The sequence below is a fragment of the Poecilia formosa genome, unplaced genomic scaffold, assembly GCF_000485575.1.
Source record: "Poecilia formosa unplaced genomic scaffold, Poecilia_formosa-5.1.2 Scaffold45, whole genome shotgun sequence".
In the NCBI taxonomy this organism is placed as follows: domain Eukaryota; kingdom Metazoa; phylum Chordata; class Actinopteri; order Cyprinodontiformes; family Poeciliidae; genus Poecilia; species Poecilia formosa.
Genome location: NW_006799984.1, coordinates 1,842,975 through 1,859,903, shown reverse-complemented (window position 1 = coordinate 1,859,903; position 16,929 = coordinate 1,842,975). Strand labels below are relative to the sequence as shown.

The 16,929-nt window shown below is 37.1% G+C and overlaps 1 protein-coding gene across 1 annotated transcript in view; it reads left to right on the top strand.

Annotated features, from left to right (window-relative positions):
* The window catches only part of atp1a2a (ATPase Na+/K+ transporting subunit alpha 2a), a 73,790-nt gene extending 58,160 nt beyond the window's left edge, over positions 1-15,630 (top strand). Inside the window, exons 21-27 of the mRNA XM_007552033.2 lie at positions 404-558; positions 3,096-3,219; positions 8,064-8,209; positions 8,300-8,430; positions 9,485-9,586; positions 9,833-9,924; positions 15,273-15,630. Coding sequence (XP_007552095.1) covers positions 404-558; positions 3,096-3,219; positions 8,064-8,209; positions 8,300-8,430; positions 9,485-9,586; positions 9,833-9,924; positions 15,273-15,301 — 779 coding nt within the window. The 3' untranslated portion in view covers positions 15,302-15,630. The remainder of the gene's footprint in view (positions 1-403; positions 559-3,095; positions 3,220-8,063; positions 8,210-8,299; positions 8,431-9,484; positions 9,587-9,832; positions 9,925-15,272) is intronic.
* The last annotated feature ends 1,299 nt before the right edge of the window (positions 15,631-16,929 follow it).

Here is a 16,929-nt window from a genome sequence, read left to right as displayed (position 1 = left end):
TGACCAGGGTTGTAATTTGCTAACTGGTAAAATATGCAGGTGCGAGAAAAATGTGAGCATAAAGGATGAATTTGTTTCAGCTGCATCAGATTTATTTGAAGGAAGATGTGAAGTTGAGAAAAGCACACAGTATGCAACCAGATTGTTCCTCTTTTTCATTTACATGAAAACAGATTTGTTTGTTTTTCTTTTGAATTGTGCAGGACATGTGAAGGTAGAAAAGGTTTATAATAGTTCCGTCTCAAAAAACTGGCATTTTAACATGGATGTGTAAAGTTTGGAGAACCATTGTACATGTTTTTTCTTTCATGAATTTTCATTATTAATATTAACACATCAAAACATTTTTTTAGATAATTTCTAGATGAAAAAGAGAGAACTTTCTCCCTCTGCTTGTGCACAGGTCGTCTCATCTTTGATAACTTGAAGAAGTCCATTGCTTACACATTAACCAGCAACATCCCAGAGATCTCGCCCTTCCTCCTCTTCATCATCGCCAGTGTTCCTCTTCCTCTGGGAACTGTCACCATCCTCTGCATCGACCTGGGCACTGACATGGTGAGCAGTGCAACAAAGGAAAAAATTCTTGTGCGGCGATGCCAGTAATCATTTTTTTTTTTCCTCTGGTGTTTAAGTCTGAAACATGTTTCATTTTTTCTCTAGTTATGCCTATGTAGTGTTTTCAAATCTTTTTTTTACATTCACTGTAGCTTTATTGCAATTTTATTGCTCTAATGCATAATTACAACCAGTATAATGTTTCATATTTATCTCTTTTTACTAAATTATCCTGTAATTTTTGGTTAATTTTAGTAGTTCTCCTCATTGAAAGGGTGCTAATTGTAAGCATGTTGCATAGCTACGGGCAAGGTAAAGGTGACATTAAGGGAAATTGTGTTACTAGTGTCAAATATGAGAGCCTGGAGGTACAAAAAGAGCAACTGTTTGGTTTAATTTGCTCTTTCTATCAGTGGGGGAAATTTGCTTTTGGCTTTTTGCCGACGTCCATTTGTTCGAGCAGAACAAAGGCCGGGTGACACTCACATGCAGATTTACTTTTCACATGCCTGCCATTTCCAGATGCCAGTCTCTGCTTTGTATTTCCAGTTGCAATAAAAAGAGTTGCTGGCATGCTGCTTGCCTGAGGGGCGTAATCCATCATTACAGAAAGAAAGGAATCGCAGAATGAAAAATTCAGAGGGACTTTTGTGCGCATTACTTTAATTTTTGCGTTTTGTCAGCCATCAAAACACCAGTAGGCAGTAGAAAATGGTGCATCCTATAAAGCTGGAGTTAAAAGTCAGTAGGTAGATGTTTTATAGTTTCGCACTGGAAACTTAAGACAAGCTTTAGGAAATAATCTTGGGAAATAATCCTTTTTTTAAAATACTTTTTCATATTTTGTCACATTTCTAAAAAGTGTCTCCATCCATCATCTATACCTGCTGCCCTTGCAGGGCTGCAGTAGGAGTTGGTACCTATCCACAGTGATAACTTGAGATGTCTTCTCATTATTTTTTAGATTTTATATAATAAACAAACACATTGTGGAGCATAATCCTGGAGTAAGGATACATGATTTTACCAAATTTTGTTTGCAAATATAGAAAAGGTGTAGTTAGTTGAGCCACGTATTGCTGTGGTTACAGCTGCAGGTTTGTTGGATTATAACTCTACCATTGCATTGACCTAAACTATTTTGTTAGTTTATTTGTTTCATAATCTAGCAATGGATATCCCTGACTTGTTTGGAAGCTCTTTGTTCCTTAATGTTCTCTAACAAACCTCGTTTTCACAGAAAATCTGAATTAATTCAGTTCAAAATTACTTAATTTATCCAAAAGGGAATTAAATCTAATGACACACAAGTGGTCTCCATTTTCTTACCAGATGTGATCTTGAAGTAATTGGCTCACCGGATTTTATTAAAGAGTAACAGAATAAAGTGGATGAGTGAGTGGCCAGTTTATTTTCGAGTTTTCCTTGTAAAAAGATAAAAGCTGTATTTTGTTTGTGTGCTACTTTGTGCTCATAAAACCTCATAAAACCCTAATATATTGAAATTTCTCATTATGATGTGACAAAATGAGAAAAAGGTCCAAGAAATATTAATTCCTTTGCAAAGTTTGCTGTCTTCCCATTGCTCTGATTTTCCTTTAGGCTTGGAATAATGGATACTGGATACTGTTAATATGATCAACATTATTATATTAAACAAAACAAACATTTACATTGACATCTCTAAGTAATGGGGAATGAACATCTGGATATTTTGAAGCAACATGAAAAAAGAACATCTTCATGCAGAGGAGTTGAAAAAGTGTTCATGCTGAAGTGCACAGTTAAAATCACTGATTTCCCGTGTCTGCCAGTAATAGTGTTAACAGCTTGTTTACAGCTCAGAGCAACTCCTGGCTACAGGCTCAAGGACTCTGCAGAGATTTTGCAGCGGCAACCAGCACATGGAGTCTGCTCTGATTATTTTTAGCAAGCAAGGGAAAGAGCGGCCGAATCAGGATGTTTGTCTTCATGCTTAGGGACGCCGTATGAGAGACATTTGAAGACTGAACATCGTTTCATGTGCTCTTTCAAAAGCATACATAGACATTAGAAAAATATCTGTCAGACATTTTGTTCCAGCTTCCTCCACTGCTGCAGGTCAGAGGAGAGCAACACCAAAACAAACTGGATTTGCAGACAACACAGGACGTGTGCTCAGTTTCGAGCACTGCCAAGTCCCCACCTCAAATCCCACCTAAATCCTGGAGATTTCCTTCCCTAAGTCAAACATATTGCTCTGTTGCTCACCTAGTAAACCCAGCCAATATGAGATCTTTATTACAGGAACCTTTTTACCCTTTTGTTTTATGAATGTCCCGAAATTCATCTCATCCAAACCTCCCTGTGTAATTGTCATTGCTTCCTCTTTCCTCTGCTTTTGCCCTCTCGCTTCCTCTCCCGCTGCACAGTGATTGCATGATCATATCAGCATTAAGTCTGGTCCAACCTGCCTTTTTAAGGATGCAGCAAAAACAAATCCCTGCATGTTTATTGTTCTGATGTAAAGTAAGCTCTTTTCTCCCTTGTTCCTGCAGGTCCCTGCAATCTCCTTAGCTTATGAGTCGGCTGAAAGTGACATTATGAAGCGCCAACCAAGAAATCCGAAAACAGACAAGCTGGTCAATGAACGCCTCATCAGCATGGCGTACGGACAGATAGGTCTGTTCTCCCGAATCTATAAGCCTTCTCACCAGCAGATCTTAAACCTAAATCACTGTGACAGGCCTCTTGTATTGACTTTATAGAGATAATAAACATTTCTGTCATAAAAACTTAAATACTGACATTTATCATAAATTCTGGTGCCTGTAAATGTTTAGGTAGGTGCGGTTATAGAAATAGAACCAGAGGTGAGCAGACATTTCCTTGGTTTTCTTGCAATTCTTGTGACATTTACAGCAAATTGAGAGAGGCAAGTGCAGCTATTAGCACAACTTAATCTTGGTCATGTTTTACTGGTTGGCGCCTCTCTTGAACACGTGCTTCTTATCTCTGGTTTTATTTGGTTTGGGAATTGTGAAGGATCAAAGGCTGGCCCAATTTCATACGCTGTTAAATAGGGCAAAAATATGACAGGGCTTCACTTAAAACTGAATGAGCTCAGAACAGCCGACAACCAGCATCAATTCTGGGCATTAATTCCCGTAAAATGAAGGTGGAAAGGTTTGCAAGACACAGCAGATCACATTTATTAAAGACCTATGTAGCTGGAGGACAGGCGGATTTAAATGTTTAACTGAAGAGGTGCGCGAAGGTGACACCTAACAAGTACATAAGCAGAATTAACAAAATGAACATTGTCAGAATCTACCAAATCAAATCTAATTCATTTATGTAGCACATTTAAAGCTGCAATTTGCAACTTTTATAACACATTTGTTGTCACTATGTAGTGACAGTATGGTGTGAGACAGATAGTCTGTGATAAAAATCAAACTCCTCTGCCTGCTCCCAATGCTCCCAGTACTTACTAGAAACAGCCAATCAAATCCAGGAGGCGGGCCTTTTGAAAGGACAGTTTCATGGGTCTGAGAATGAAGAAATGAAGTAATGTTTGTGGATCATCTAGTCATGTCTTAGAAATGAGTCTCTTTATTGATGCATTTCTTCTGAATACTGTATTAGGGACCAATATTTGGAGCTTATGATATTTGTTAACATCATGACTGACTATGCTGTTTTTGTTGTAACGTTACCATCTTTTTTAATTGTTTCTTATAACTGCTAAGGAATTAAAACCTGATTAAGTCTTAATGCTCTGTGGCAGGGGTCTGCAACCTGCAAGTTGCTTTTGGATCTTTCACAATAACTCTTTATAACTTTGACTAAGATGATAAAAAACAACAACAACAAACTCAAATATGGGTACAATAACAACAACGTAAAGGTTTTGAATTTGCCAAAACATGTAACTTTTATTGGCATAACTTGGAAACTATGTGCTTTTTCTATTTTATTTTTTCCATTTTATTTTTTCCTTCTTACAAAATTTCTACAAATAACATTCTTTAGAGGACAATTAATCTGTTTTATGTTCGCAAACGTCTTATGTTGGTATTTTTAATAGAACTAAAATGTTGACTTTTCAAATATGAAGCCAAGTCTTTCAAGTTGGTATCCATCAAAAATGAGAAGTTGTCATTTTTAAAAGGTCATGTAAACAAGATCTTTTAGCTGTAGTGAAGGTAAAAAGTGTCTCTTTGGACTGTAAAGGTTGCACACATCTACTTTATGAGCTTCTGTAACTTGTGACATGATTACAAACCAAATGTATTCAGTTTAAATTCACTTTTCAAGCATCCAGCATACCGACATGAGTGAAGTCTCTAGATAGCACAGTGCCAGAGTAAGGAAGTAATGTTATTATTGGGTTATTGCTGCAATATTTAAGTGTGCAACTTACATGTGTGTATGCCTGTGCAGTTCACATGTGGCAGAATTTTACATCTGAAATCTGTCAGCTTGACTTAACAGGTGATTAAATGTGCATGCAGCATTGTTTAATCCTTTATATGGAGACAGTTCAGAATGTCTTACAATTATTGACTATCCATCCATTGATTATTTACTGTCTCCAGCAGAGATCAATGACCTTCTTGCTGAATGACCACAGTTCTAACAACTGCACCACCATTCAGTCCATTATTAGCAGCGTTGCACCATTAATTTAGCAAAGTTTGGAAAATGATATATTTTCCCTTTTCAAAACAAATCTGTCACTGACACAGCAAGGCAGCCAGTTGCCAAAGCTGTCAAGATCCAGGACACAAATATTAAAAGCAACTGCATCTTGCTTTTCAGAAACAGCCCTTATGCAGGGAGTTATTTACCCACATATCGAACACAGATTAATAACCATCATCTCGGCTCTCTGTCAGACAGCCAGTCAGTTAGGTTCAGTCTCTGAAATACGATGTCAAGGCCTCCCGTTGAAAATATAACAGCCTATCTCCTAATATTGCAGCCGTCAGCTGTCTGATTCAGCATTACTCCCCCCAAAAAGCAACATATAGAAGGCTGAAGACAGAGATGCTCACAACCATTACAGCCTGAAAATATAAACTGTTTAGAGATCCGAGTCTTTTTGTACAGGCCCGTTTGGCATGTTTCTTCTCCTAAATGCTCCTTAATAACACCGGCTCAGTTGTTATACTGTGCTGTCATACGACAGATGGGAAATGATTTACATGATTGTCTGGAGTGATTAATGGCTCAATATGGATTTGACAGTGATAAAGCAGCTTTTGGAAGTAGGGATTCTTAAAACTTTACACAGCCTTTTTTTGTGTGTGTTTGATGTCACTTTTATCTCTGTCAAACAATGTGAGCTAGATAAAAACATTATGATATGAAGACCCGATACTCATATTATTGAATTCCAGCTTAGTCAACAAAGAGTCAACACCAGAGTCCTGTCTCCCCAGATAGCTGGTTGTGTTGGTATCATTTATAATAAAATAACTTACTGCATCATCTGTTCTCTTTGCAACCTTGGTAGAAAAAGCCTAAGCAGCTTAATCTCAAACTGAAAAATTGAAATAGCCAACCTGTAATATATGTACATTTATTCTGATGGGGAAAAACAAGTGTTAAGAAATATAATTTCAAATAAAATCAAGCGTACACAGTTAGTAGTCTTTGACATTCGAAAGGGAAACCACGTATTTTTCTATAAAATACCACAAATTTGGGCTACATAGAGGGAAGGCTCTTGCATGATTCAGGTTTTCTACAGGATTTAGATCTGGGAAACTGAGATGGTTATGGAAGACGGTTGTTTAAACTGATTTGTCCAGATGTTTGGATAATTATCCTGCTTTGGAAACCAATGATCATCCATTTCAGTTTGTGGCAGAGACCAACAGATTTTTATTTGAAATGTCCTTCAGAGATGTCATGATTTTGACAAGGATGTTTGTAAGAGAAACAAGCCCACAGCATCATAAGACCTTTACCATACCTAACAGTTGTCGGATTGTCTGCTCCATTTTAAAAACTGGCTAATGAAAATAATCTTCTGTCATATATAATTCACACCACAAGGAAACAGAACACAATGGATTACCAATTAAAAATATTATTTTCAAATAAATTACATTTCATTGATCACATTTAGTTGAGGTGGCAATTATAGTAGCACTGGTGTTTTTGTGAGAACAATTTATTTCTTACCATAAGACTCAGAATAAATTAACTCACATTAAATGCTGGATTTTCCTGCACTGCTTGTTTCAATACTCATTTTCCAGGGACTCAATTTTCTTCCAAATTTTGCATGCTTTATATTTTTGACTCCCTTTACAGGAGTACAAAAATGTGAGGAACTGTGGAACATAAATTGAAATGGGTCCTGAATTTAGTTCTGCAGCATAACTGATGAGCTCACACCTCCAACCTCCTGTTGTTCCAGGTTTGAAAGTATTTAACCAAATCAACAGCATTTAATCAGTTTGAGTCATTAACTGATCATCACAGCAGGACGTAAGCATAAACTTTCTCACGCAGCGAGATGTAAACTCAGTGCATGAAAATGTGGCCATTGCACAATCTGTGAGCTTTCATTGTCAGAGTTGGGAACCACTGATCTAGAACAGATCTAGTTGAGAACTTTTGACAGGATTTGAAATTTAATGTTCACAGACATTCTCCCTTCTGCCAAAGCTTGAGGTATTTTGCAAAGAGGAACATGGGAAAAGACTCTAAATGTAGAAAGCTGGTTGAGGAATACACCAAAAAAGCTTCCAGCTGCAGTTGCAATTTAAAATGGGTTCTGTAGCCCCCCTTAGCACTGCCTGAGGGGGCAACATGCAAACACACACCACATTTTCTAGATTTTTACTTGCAAAAATGTGGTAATCGCGACACAGTTAAGAAGTTTGTGTTGGTTTATCACATAAAATCCTAATAAATGAAGATTTTGATTCTAATGTGACAAAATGTAAGCAGTTTGAATACTGCACTGTTCATATGTACATTGTAAATATTGTAAATATACCAGCTGCTGTAAGTGCAGTTGACCAGTAATTAAAAAATAACTTTAATCAGTTGGCACCTTTAAGCCGCAGCAGAACAGAAATGATTAAAACAAACAGTGCAAAAGACATTTCTGCAAATTTCCTCCGGTGTTTTCCATACAGGTCAATACAACCTGACAGAATATAAATTGTGAATAGAAATAGATGATTTTAATTTCTGACAGACTTGTGAGAAACCTGGAGACAACCATATTAATCATGATGAATTGTGTTTGGAGCAACTAATGGACAATAAATGAATTTTCTATGCTAACATGACATGACATTTGTCTCTATTTTCTTTACATTACAGTCTATCTGTTGCTGTAAAGGGGTATTAAACACAGATTTACATTTGCAAAATTATCATATATACCCAGAAAATGAAATACTAGTAAAAAAAAACAAACGAACTATAGTTTTAGTTAGTTGTAACTAACATATATTAGTTTTGGTGCCTTATTAAGAAGTGGTTATTCTTCCCCCTAGGTATGATCCAGGCTCTGGCCGGATTTTTCACCTACTTTGTGATCTTGGCTGAAAATGGCTTCCTCCCTAAAGACCTGCTGGGCATCCGCATCAGCTGGGATGACCGTGAATTCAATGACCTGGAGGACAGCTATGGGCAGCAGTGGGTAAGGGGCGGGAGCACATAGTCGCCAGCATGGCTTTATGAATATTTGCTCATATAAAAGCAAATAAAACCTGCTTTTCCAACTGTGCAGACGTATGAACAGAGGAAGATCATTGAGTTCACCTGCCACACAGCCTTCTTTGCCAGCATTGTGGTTGTCCAGTGGGCTGATGTGATCATCTGCAAGACCAGGAGGAATTCACTCTTTCAGCAAGGCATGAAGTAAGTAATCATCAGAACTGTTATCGGTTTTATTGCGATGAAAGAAGCAGAGCATGTGAACCACAAATGTTTACATAAATGGAAAGTACTGATTTTTGGAAATCCTACTGATCTGGATGTTGGTTTTCATTGTGTAGTCTTTTTGTTTTTGTTTTTGTTTTTTTTTTGTTATTGGTAGGGATGTAACGACATGAAAATATGGGCTAAAATCGATATCTAGTATCAGCATTGCTGTTATGGTCAATAATCAATACGTTTTGATATTATATCTCTTTCCCCACCCTTACAACATTGGGAAATGGTCGGTTTGACTTTGCTTCTGTGTTTGTCACAAAACTGAACATCCACTGCCTGACACACAAATGGGAAATATATGGAAATCAATATAATCTCTTAATATCGACCTAGTTTTACTAATTGGACCAATATCGCACTGCACAAACACAAAATATTACCAAGTTTTCTATTTCTAGTTTCTCATGCAAATATCTTAGTAAACTTGAAATCAGACAAAACTAACTTGGAAGTAACTTTTCAGGAAAATATAGGAGCTTGTTTTAAGTCAGTGATGCCTTAATTTTGATGAAAAGGTAATAATCCAGTGGAACAAGACACTTATAATATGGGGAAAATGGCTTGTTTCACCAGCAGATTATTTCACTTATATCTAATATTTTTTCATAAATATTAAGAAATTGCGTACATAAAACAAGCTCCTACTTTGTGCAGAAAAATTGCTTGTAAGTTCGTTTTGTCCTACAAGGAATTCATGCACATAAGTAATAATAATAAAACATGATGACATTATTATTACTAGAATAACTTATAGGGCAATTGACATAATTGAATGTGTTTGACATAAAAATACAGGATGGAAAATAAGAAAGCAAATGTTTCTTCACTATGCAAAAGGAAAAAAGGAATCAGCCCAGAAAAAAAAAAAAAAGATAATTTTACGCCAACTTCTTGTTGTTTTATTTCAGGCTGTGTTCTTAGTGGCACGTACTTCTTGTCTTTTCCATTTCTAACACATTTCCTGACGTGTGTGCAACAGGAACAGGATCCTGATCTTCGGCCTGTTTGTAGAGACGTCCCTGGCTGCCTTCCTCTCTTACTGCCCTGGGATGGACGTGGCCCTGCGCATGTACCCCATGAAGTATGCACCGTATACACGCATCTCCACTGAACCGAAAAATAACCCCTTGAAGACCTAATAGCTTGCCATTAGCCTGTTACTCTCAACTTCAGATGAAGTCTCTGATCTTTTTAAACACCACCTTGTTAGCCCCTTAATATTCAGAAATGACTGCAGTGAGTTTAACGATTTGCACTCTGCCTGTGACTCTTCGCTGTTTGCGTACGCCTCCCTCCTCCCTGACTCCATTTTTCCTGTTCCTCTCAGGATTCTGTGGTGGTTCTGTGCCTTTCCCTACAGCCTGCTCATTTTTGTTTACGATGAAGTCCGTAAATTCATTCTGCGGAGGAGCCCAGGAGGTAAGCAGTTTTAAGGATGAAAAGGTTTTCAGCTCGTTTGTTTTTATTGGATGAAAAATTAAGTAAGGAAACAACAGTTTAACATCCCTTTTGCCCATTTGCTATTTTCCACTAAAACTGTGGCTCTCATCTACTGCTCATGTCTCAGCTTTTCAAACTGTCTGTGTAAAATGCTCCAAATAAGACTTTCCTCTTTTAATTTGAAACTCTTATGGCAGCTCTGTTTGGCATTAAAGTCCTAAAGTCTCCATGAATCCCCTCTGCAGCAGACGTTGCGCTGTGTTTGCTGCTACTTTCTAGAAGATGTGATTAAACAGACACAGCACTTTGTTATGAAAGTCTTTTCAGCCAATAATTAAAATGTTCAAATCCTCATTTATCCACCTGTAAGCTTCTTGGAGGCAGCAATAGCTTTCAATGTCTTCCTCAAGGACACTTTGACAAATTACAAGACTGGATATTAGATCTTATTTTCAGCTGGATGATGAGAAACATCCCAATAAATCAGGCACAACTAAAAAACAGAATGAAACGAAACATACATAAATATACAGGTGGGGGTTTTACACTCACCTCTGTGTGAATGTCGTGTTGAAATCATATAAATCTGAAACTTTATGAAATGACTTGACCACTTACTTGTTAGCATCCATTCAAAGATTTAAAGATTTAAAACTATTGATAATCTTGGACAGATTAGTCTGTTTTTTTAATTTAAGGTAATCATTTATCGATTCTGAGAAAACACTGCACAACGTTCCATAAGGAATCCACATATCAAAATGCTTACAAAGACGGCAAACCGTGATTTATAGTGAAGGGAATAAGTATTTGATCCCCTGTTAATATCCAAGGTTGCTCACTTAGGAACAAAAAACTTTATCGGTACATAGTATGCTCATTTCATGTACAGAATATCAACAGAAATTATGAGAAAGTACATCACATAAAAGTTATTAGCGTTTCTATGTTATTGATTGAAATATATTTCATTTCTTGTCCAATCTGAACTCAGAACGTGGCGAAGAAACTTCTGTTGGTGAGCACAGCACTCAGGCATTTTCTGTAGACGGTCACCAGGTTATTATGCATCTCAGGAGGGATTTTAACCAACTACTCTGTACAGAAACTCTCTAAATCCTTTAGATTTCTTGCCTGCTGCTTGGCAACTGGAAGCTTCTTCTCACATCATTGATTTTCTGTTAGACTGAAGGTTTTTTTTGGCCCCCAAATGAACATACACTCCATAACGTTAGCGTGGCTCCTCTCTGGCTCCATCTTTGCTGTCCTAGCAGTGTATCTCGGGTTATACTGTCATGCTGGAACATTGATCCATGACCCATCTTTGGTGTTCTCCTCCTAGATTTCATAATAAATCACAACTGTTCAATAGACCCTCGATGTGGGGAAGTCATCACTAGCAGAAAAACAGTCCTAGAGCAATGTTTCCACGTTGTTCTCCAGGTCATATCAACTCATTTCCTCAAAACACGGCAGGCTGAGATGATGCAAAATAATTTGAGTTCAGTCACATCTGACCACAGCAGATTCTCTCTTCTCTGAATCATTAAGAAGTTCACAGGCAAACCAAAGAAATATCTGTACATGTCTTCATGAATAGGATGCAAAATTTCAGTCCATTACAATGTTTTACCTGCGGTGTTCTTGGTCACTGTGGTCCTGTAACCTTTCCATATAGCTGCAGGCTGATCCATTACCTTTCTTATGAATATTGTCACCCCTTGACCTCCTTACATGGAGGTATAGACCGAGGGTGACTGGTGGTCATTTTAGGGTGTATTCACACCAGAAAAGTCCTTTGGTTCTTTTGTTTGGTCTGGACCGAAAGCGGACTTTTCTTTTTTTTTTTTCCATTTTGCATGGTTTGCTTTCACATTGTGCTTATTTGCAAGTGGACTATATTTTGCAAACACTGGTGACGATCATTGCTCCCATTGGACAGAAATGAAGGACCCAGAAAAAACAAAAATGGAAGTCCTGCATAACTGCAATACCACTGTGAATGAGCAGCTCATTAACCACGGATATCGCAGTGGGGTATTTCTTATTTTGGAACAGAGTCGGTATATGCTGCTGCAAGCTGAATCAGGGAGATCCTCTGTGTGTCCTGACCCATAACATGCTGGCAGCAGCATCACTAAGCAGAAAATGGTGCGATTTTATCACAACCTGTACAACCAGTAGTAGCATTAGTAACAAGGAAGAGCTTGTTTTGACCAAAATCCCCATCTAAATCATGAAGTTCAAAACGATGTATATTTCCTGCAGTTGGGTCATATCAAGGCACTGCAAAAACACAAAATCTTACCAAGTACTTTTGATCTAGTTTTTAGTGCAAATATCTTAGTACACTTGAAATGAGAAAAAACTAAAGTACAACCAACTTTTTAGCAAGATACATGAGTTGTTTTAAGCAAACAATTCCTTAAATCCATTGGCAGATTCTTTCACTTATAACACCACATTTTTCCCATGTTATATTAAATTTTTGGCAAACTGTACCGAAGTTCGTTTGAAAACAAAGACCGCCTCAAAATGTGAGTCTTGGTTTGGTTGATTGAGGATTTGCATTATTGTATTCTCACCTGCACTAAAGGTCTGGACCAATGGGTGAAACAAACTCTGGTCCATTTAAAGTGAGCCAATTGTCTTAAAAGCTCTCACCTTCTCAAGAAACTCTGGCTGATGTTTGCAGTACCCATCTACCTTCAACAGCTCTTTGATCTGTTCATGGCGATTGGAGTTAAAGAAACTGATTCTGTGCACTTGTGTGTTGCATATATGCTAATAAGTAGGTGATTCATATGTGTGTAACATGGCAACGTAACCAATCTTTGGGTGGCATAACTCTGGTTTTGTTATTCCCTCGATTATATGCATTCATAATGCATTCTTTTGTCAGAAAATTCTGTTAATACTGTCTTTTTAAAATAAACTAAAACCACTATAATGTGTTTTTTTTTTTTGTTGTTTTTTTTTGCAAGTGAGCAAATGTAGAAAATAAGCAAGGAATCAAATACTTATTTTCCACACTGAATTTGTCATGTTTTCTTTTGGCGTCTATAGCAGAAACAAATCATCAGTCAATCAAGCAAAAATTGCTGCAGTTTGTTCATGTGTCATTGTTTCTCAGTTTGAACCAGAATGAATAACAAATATGATGTAACTGAGTGATGAATTGCTGAGAAATTAGTCACAATTATGGGTGATTACTGTCAGCTTTTATTTTGGGGAAATGCAAAAGATAACTGGTTGGGATGCAGGAACATTCAGCCCCGGTTGCAGCTGTCTTATTGAAAAGTCCCATCGCGTGAATAAAGCAAAGGGAGTAACCTACCTTTAGTCTCTGACATGAATGAATGGCATCATTGTTCATTTTAGGATGCATTGTGAAAAAGGATCTGCACTCATTTTCCATTTAAAAGTTTCTATCAATCCAAGCCGTAGTAAAAAAGAAACCAGAAGCCTGATGGTTGGTAAATGCAACTGAAAACCACCAGGAGTCGAGCAGAATGCAATCGATTCAGTACTGAACAATTCAAAGGCTATAAAAGCTGCTGCCTGTGCAACACTGGAATGATTTTTGTTTGTCTCTCAAGTTTGATTTCTAACAAAATAGCATTTAAATGTACTGTTGTGTCCGGACAGTTTGTTCAGGAATCCTGTTTAATAAAAGGAGTATAAAATCACAGCTTATAAACGAGAAAATCTCTGTTGGTGAAATTCAAACATCCTCTTGATGGCTGAAATTGAATTTGATCTCAAGCTTGAGACAACTGCTGCGTGTGCACCAAATTGTGATCAGAGTTTTAAATAACTTTTTAGATCACTGTTTGCAGTCTTGAGGATAAACAAAGAAATGTAGAAAAATAAAATAAAAACACATGGCTGTCCAGTCCAGTTGAAGTCTTGAGCTGAATTCAGACCTTTCAACGGAAACTTGGCCAGGTTTAGATTTTTCTTGCCTCTTGCACTTCTCCATCTATCAAAGGTCGCAGAATGCTGACCCTTGTCCTACAATGTCTCTGGTCATTAAGCCTTTTTGATGGATGTCAAGGCTTTTTGGGTCAGGCAGAAGTTATTTCAGCTCCGCTTTGTTTGCCCCTACAACAGAAGAATCCGTTTTGCCCCACAGAGGTTTGCCAATTGTTGTAAGGTTCTGGTGAGAAGGAAACGCTCATCCTGAGCAAGAATGACATATTATTTTAGATCTTTTAATTATTTTATTGAACTGTTCTGTATTTCAGGGAGGGATGATTGTATGATATACAACTTCAACAAAGTTTCAAAACAACCACTTTGTATAAATGTTTGAATATATAATTCATCTCTCTCGCTCTCTCCTTGAGAAGTTTGGTTCTGATTGGGACATTTTTAAAAATAAAATAAAACAATGACATTTTTCAACAAATTTGGTCACTAAAATTAAATGATATATTATCATTGCTGACCAGTTTTTTTTTTGCATGTTTCCATTTGTATTATTGATAAGGTTATGAGTGGAAGGTCTTCTTGCGAACACCCTATTTTCTTAGTAGCTTCATAGATTTTCTTTAACAGATTCAAGTCATTTCTCTGTATCAAAACTGGTTTATTTCAAGGTTAATGTGCAACCAAACTTATTCACATGTGATTTTAATTGCGGCTCTTGTTTAAATGAAACAACAAAATTGCAAAATTTAATTTTTTTGACACTAGCATAATATTGTCAAAGCTTTTTGCTGATTTGCAGTGGAAACACAGCTATTCATTTAAACAATTCGAAGTTTAAAGCACAGACTTTGACATGAACAATCTTTTCCTGGCAAGCCAATTTGATCTTCCGGCTGTATTCTGTGTTGAAGCACAGCGCAGTGGTTATCCTGTTTGCCAACGAGCTAATATCCAATATGTCAAACTCAGGCCAGGAAATAAACATACCTGATCACCCATCAACAGAGCCAATGCTAAATGATTGGAGAGGAAATTAAAGCAGGCTGATGAAGACTCTTGAGATATGCCCTGAAGATCATCCAGACGATATGGAAACCTTACAATGGCTAGAAATCTGCTCTCTGCCAGAGCGTCTCAGCTGATGAGGGGCAAGACGTGGGCAGACAAATACAATCCATGCTGACAGTTAATCATTTCTGTTAATCTGTGTGTCACGGGCTGCTGATCAGACTCTGAGTTATAAGGGGATTCATTTGGAAATGTACGAAGAGAAAGGCAATGAGATGAATACAAATAGAGCGATACAATGGGTTATTATGAAACCTGTCATTCTTTTTGTTCCCTGACACTTTTCCTCTGTTTTCTCCTTCTCTCTCTCTCTTGGTTTCTTCCAGGTTGGGTGGAGCAGGAGACGTATTATTAACATTCAGAAAATGTCAGTTTGCATCGTGTGTGTGTTTTACTTCCGGGCTTTGTGAGGGTGAAACTGCGTGTGTGTCTGTCAGATGTAATATTGCATGGATCAGTTCACAAATCCGATTATCATAAAATACTGCTGAAAAAAGGCTTGCGAGTTGTTCCTTTCTCCTGTTTCATCAGAAAACATTTACAGCAAGATGATGTTCTTGTGCACCTTGGTGCCTTACGTAAACTCTTCCTGAAGTGATGTATTGTGGCCTTTGAATGAAAAGCAACAGTGAATGATTTTCATCAGTTTGAAAGTTTTCAAATAAAATGGATTACTATCTATGATTCTTTGTTGTTGACTATCATTCTTTTTTTTTTTTTTTGCACAGAACACACCAGCCTTCTCCTTTCACATGCATGAATTGCTTCCTCCAGGTCACTCCAGAACGTCCCTGTGGATCTCTTAAATTTATCCACAACAACCTTTTGTGCCTTTATGAGTAACAGCGATGGAAGCAGGGTTCCCTCTCATGGACCATTCTCTAAACTAATGTTTGGTTGGCCATGGGATTGATCATACAACAGATTGTTTTTATGTACATTAACATAGATCAAAGTCGCTTATTAACAGTGCAATTTTTCACCAACTGGAAGTGTTGTGCTGTTTATATTAAACATTCAATGTAATATTGCTCCTGGGCATTATTAACTTTGGACAGTAAGTGTTGCTTAGTGTAGTGTAGTGTGTGTGTGTGTGTGCGTGTGTGTGTGTGTGTACACTTTTATAGAGGACCACTTTTACAATACCTACCAACAAACGAAGGTCATTTGTGGAAAGTGAGGATTTTTTCGGTCTTCACTTTTTTGCAGTTGTACTGACCTCTACTTGAAATACAACATGTACTTCTTCATGCTCCTTATTCTAAAACTGGTAAGATATTAATGTAAAACCAGTGTAGAATAAAACCCCCACTTAATAGACCTGTTTGCATTTTATTTAAAGACCGTGTTCACTTCCAAATATTTCCAAGAACAACGGATCAAATGCATCAAATAAAATAGAAGTCTTAATTTAAATTCTGCAAAATACAAAAACATGTGGGTCAGGGGCATATTCGTGTTGCAATGACCTCTCATTTTTCATTTTCATCAATATTTTTTTTTACATGTTATAAATAACTCTTTAAATTTTAAAAAAGGAAAAAAAAAATTCCTCGATGGATATTTCCAACAAAGTCTTTCTTGGAGCTTCAAACCATCCCAAGACTCATCCTCTTTAGGCTGCTCTTTTTTCATATGAGCAATCGTGCTTGAAATATTTGCAATTATTAAAAGAATTCAGGGAATCCTCTAGGAGAAAACTTTTATATTGAATGGCCAAGACTGTCCTTCATGTGGGTCTGTATGTGCACAGGGACACAAATAGTAAAAACTGCTCACAAGAAACATATTTAACTGCAGGTTATACAAATTAAGGCACCAATCTACAGTGAGGCATAGCTCAGGCATAAATTTAGCTTTATTTATTTTAATTACAACCTTTTTATAACATCACTTGCTTGAAATTATTCAAAACAAAAAAAAACATATTTGAAAGACAATCAACAAACTTTCACTATTTTTATTAAATCTGCACTGCTGAAG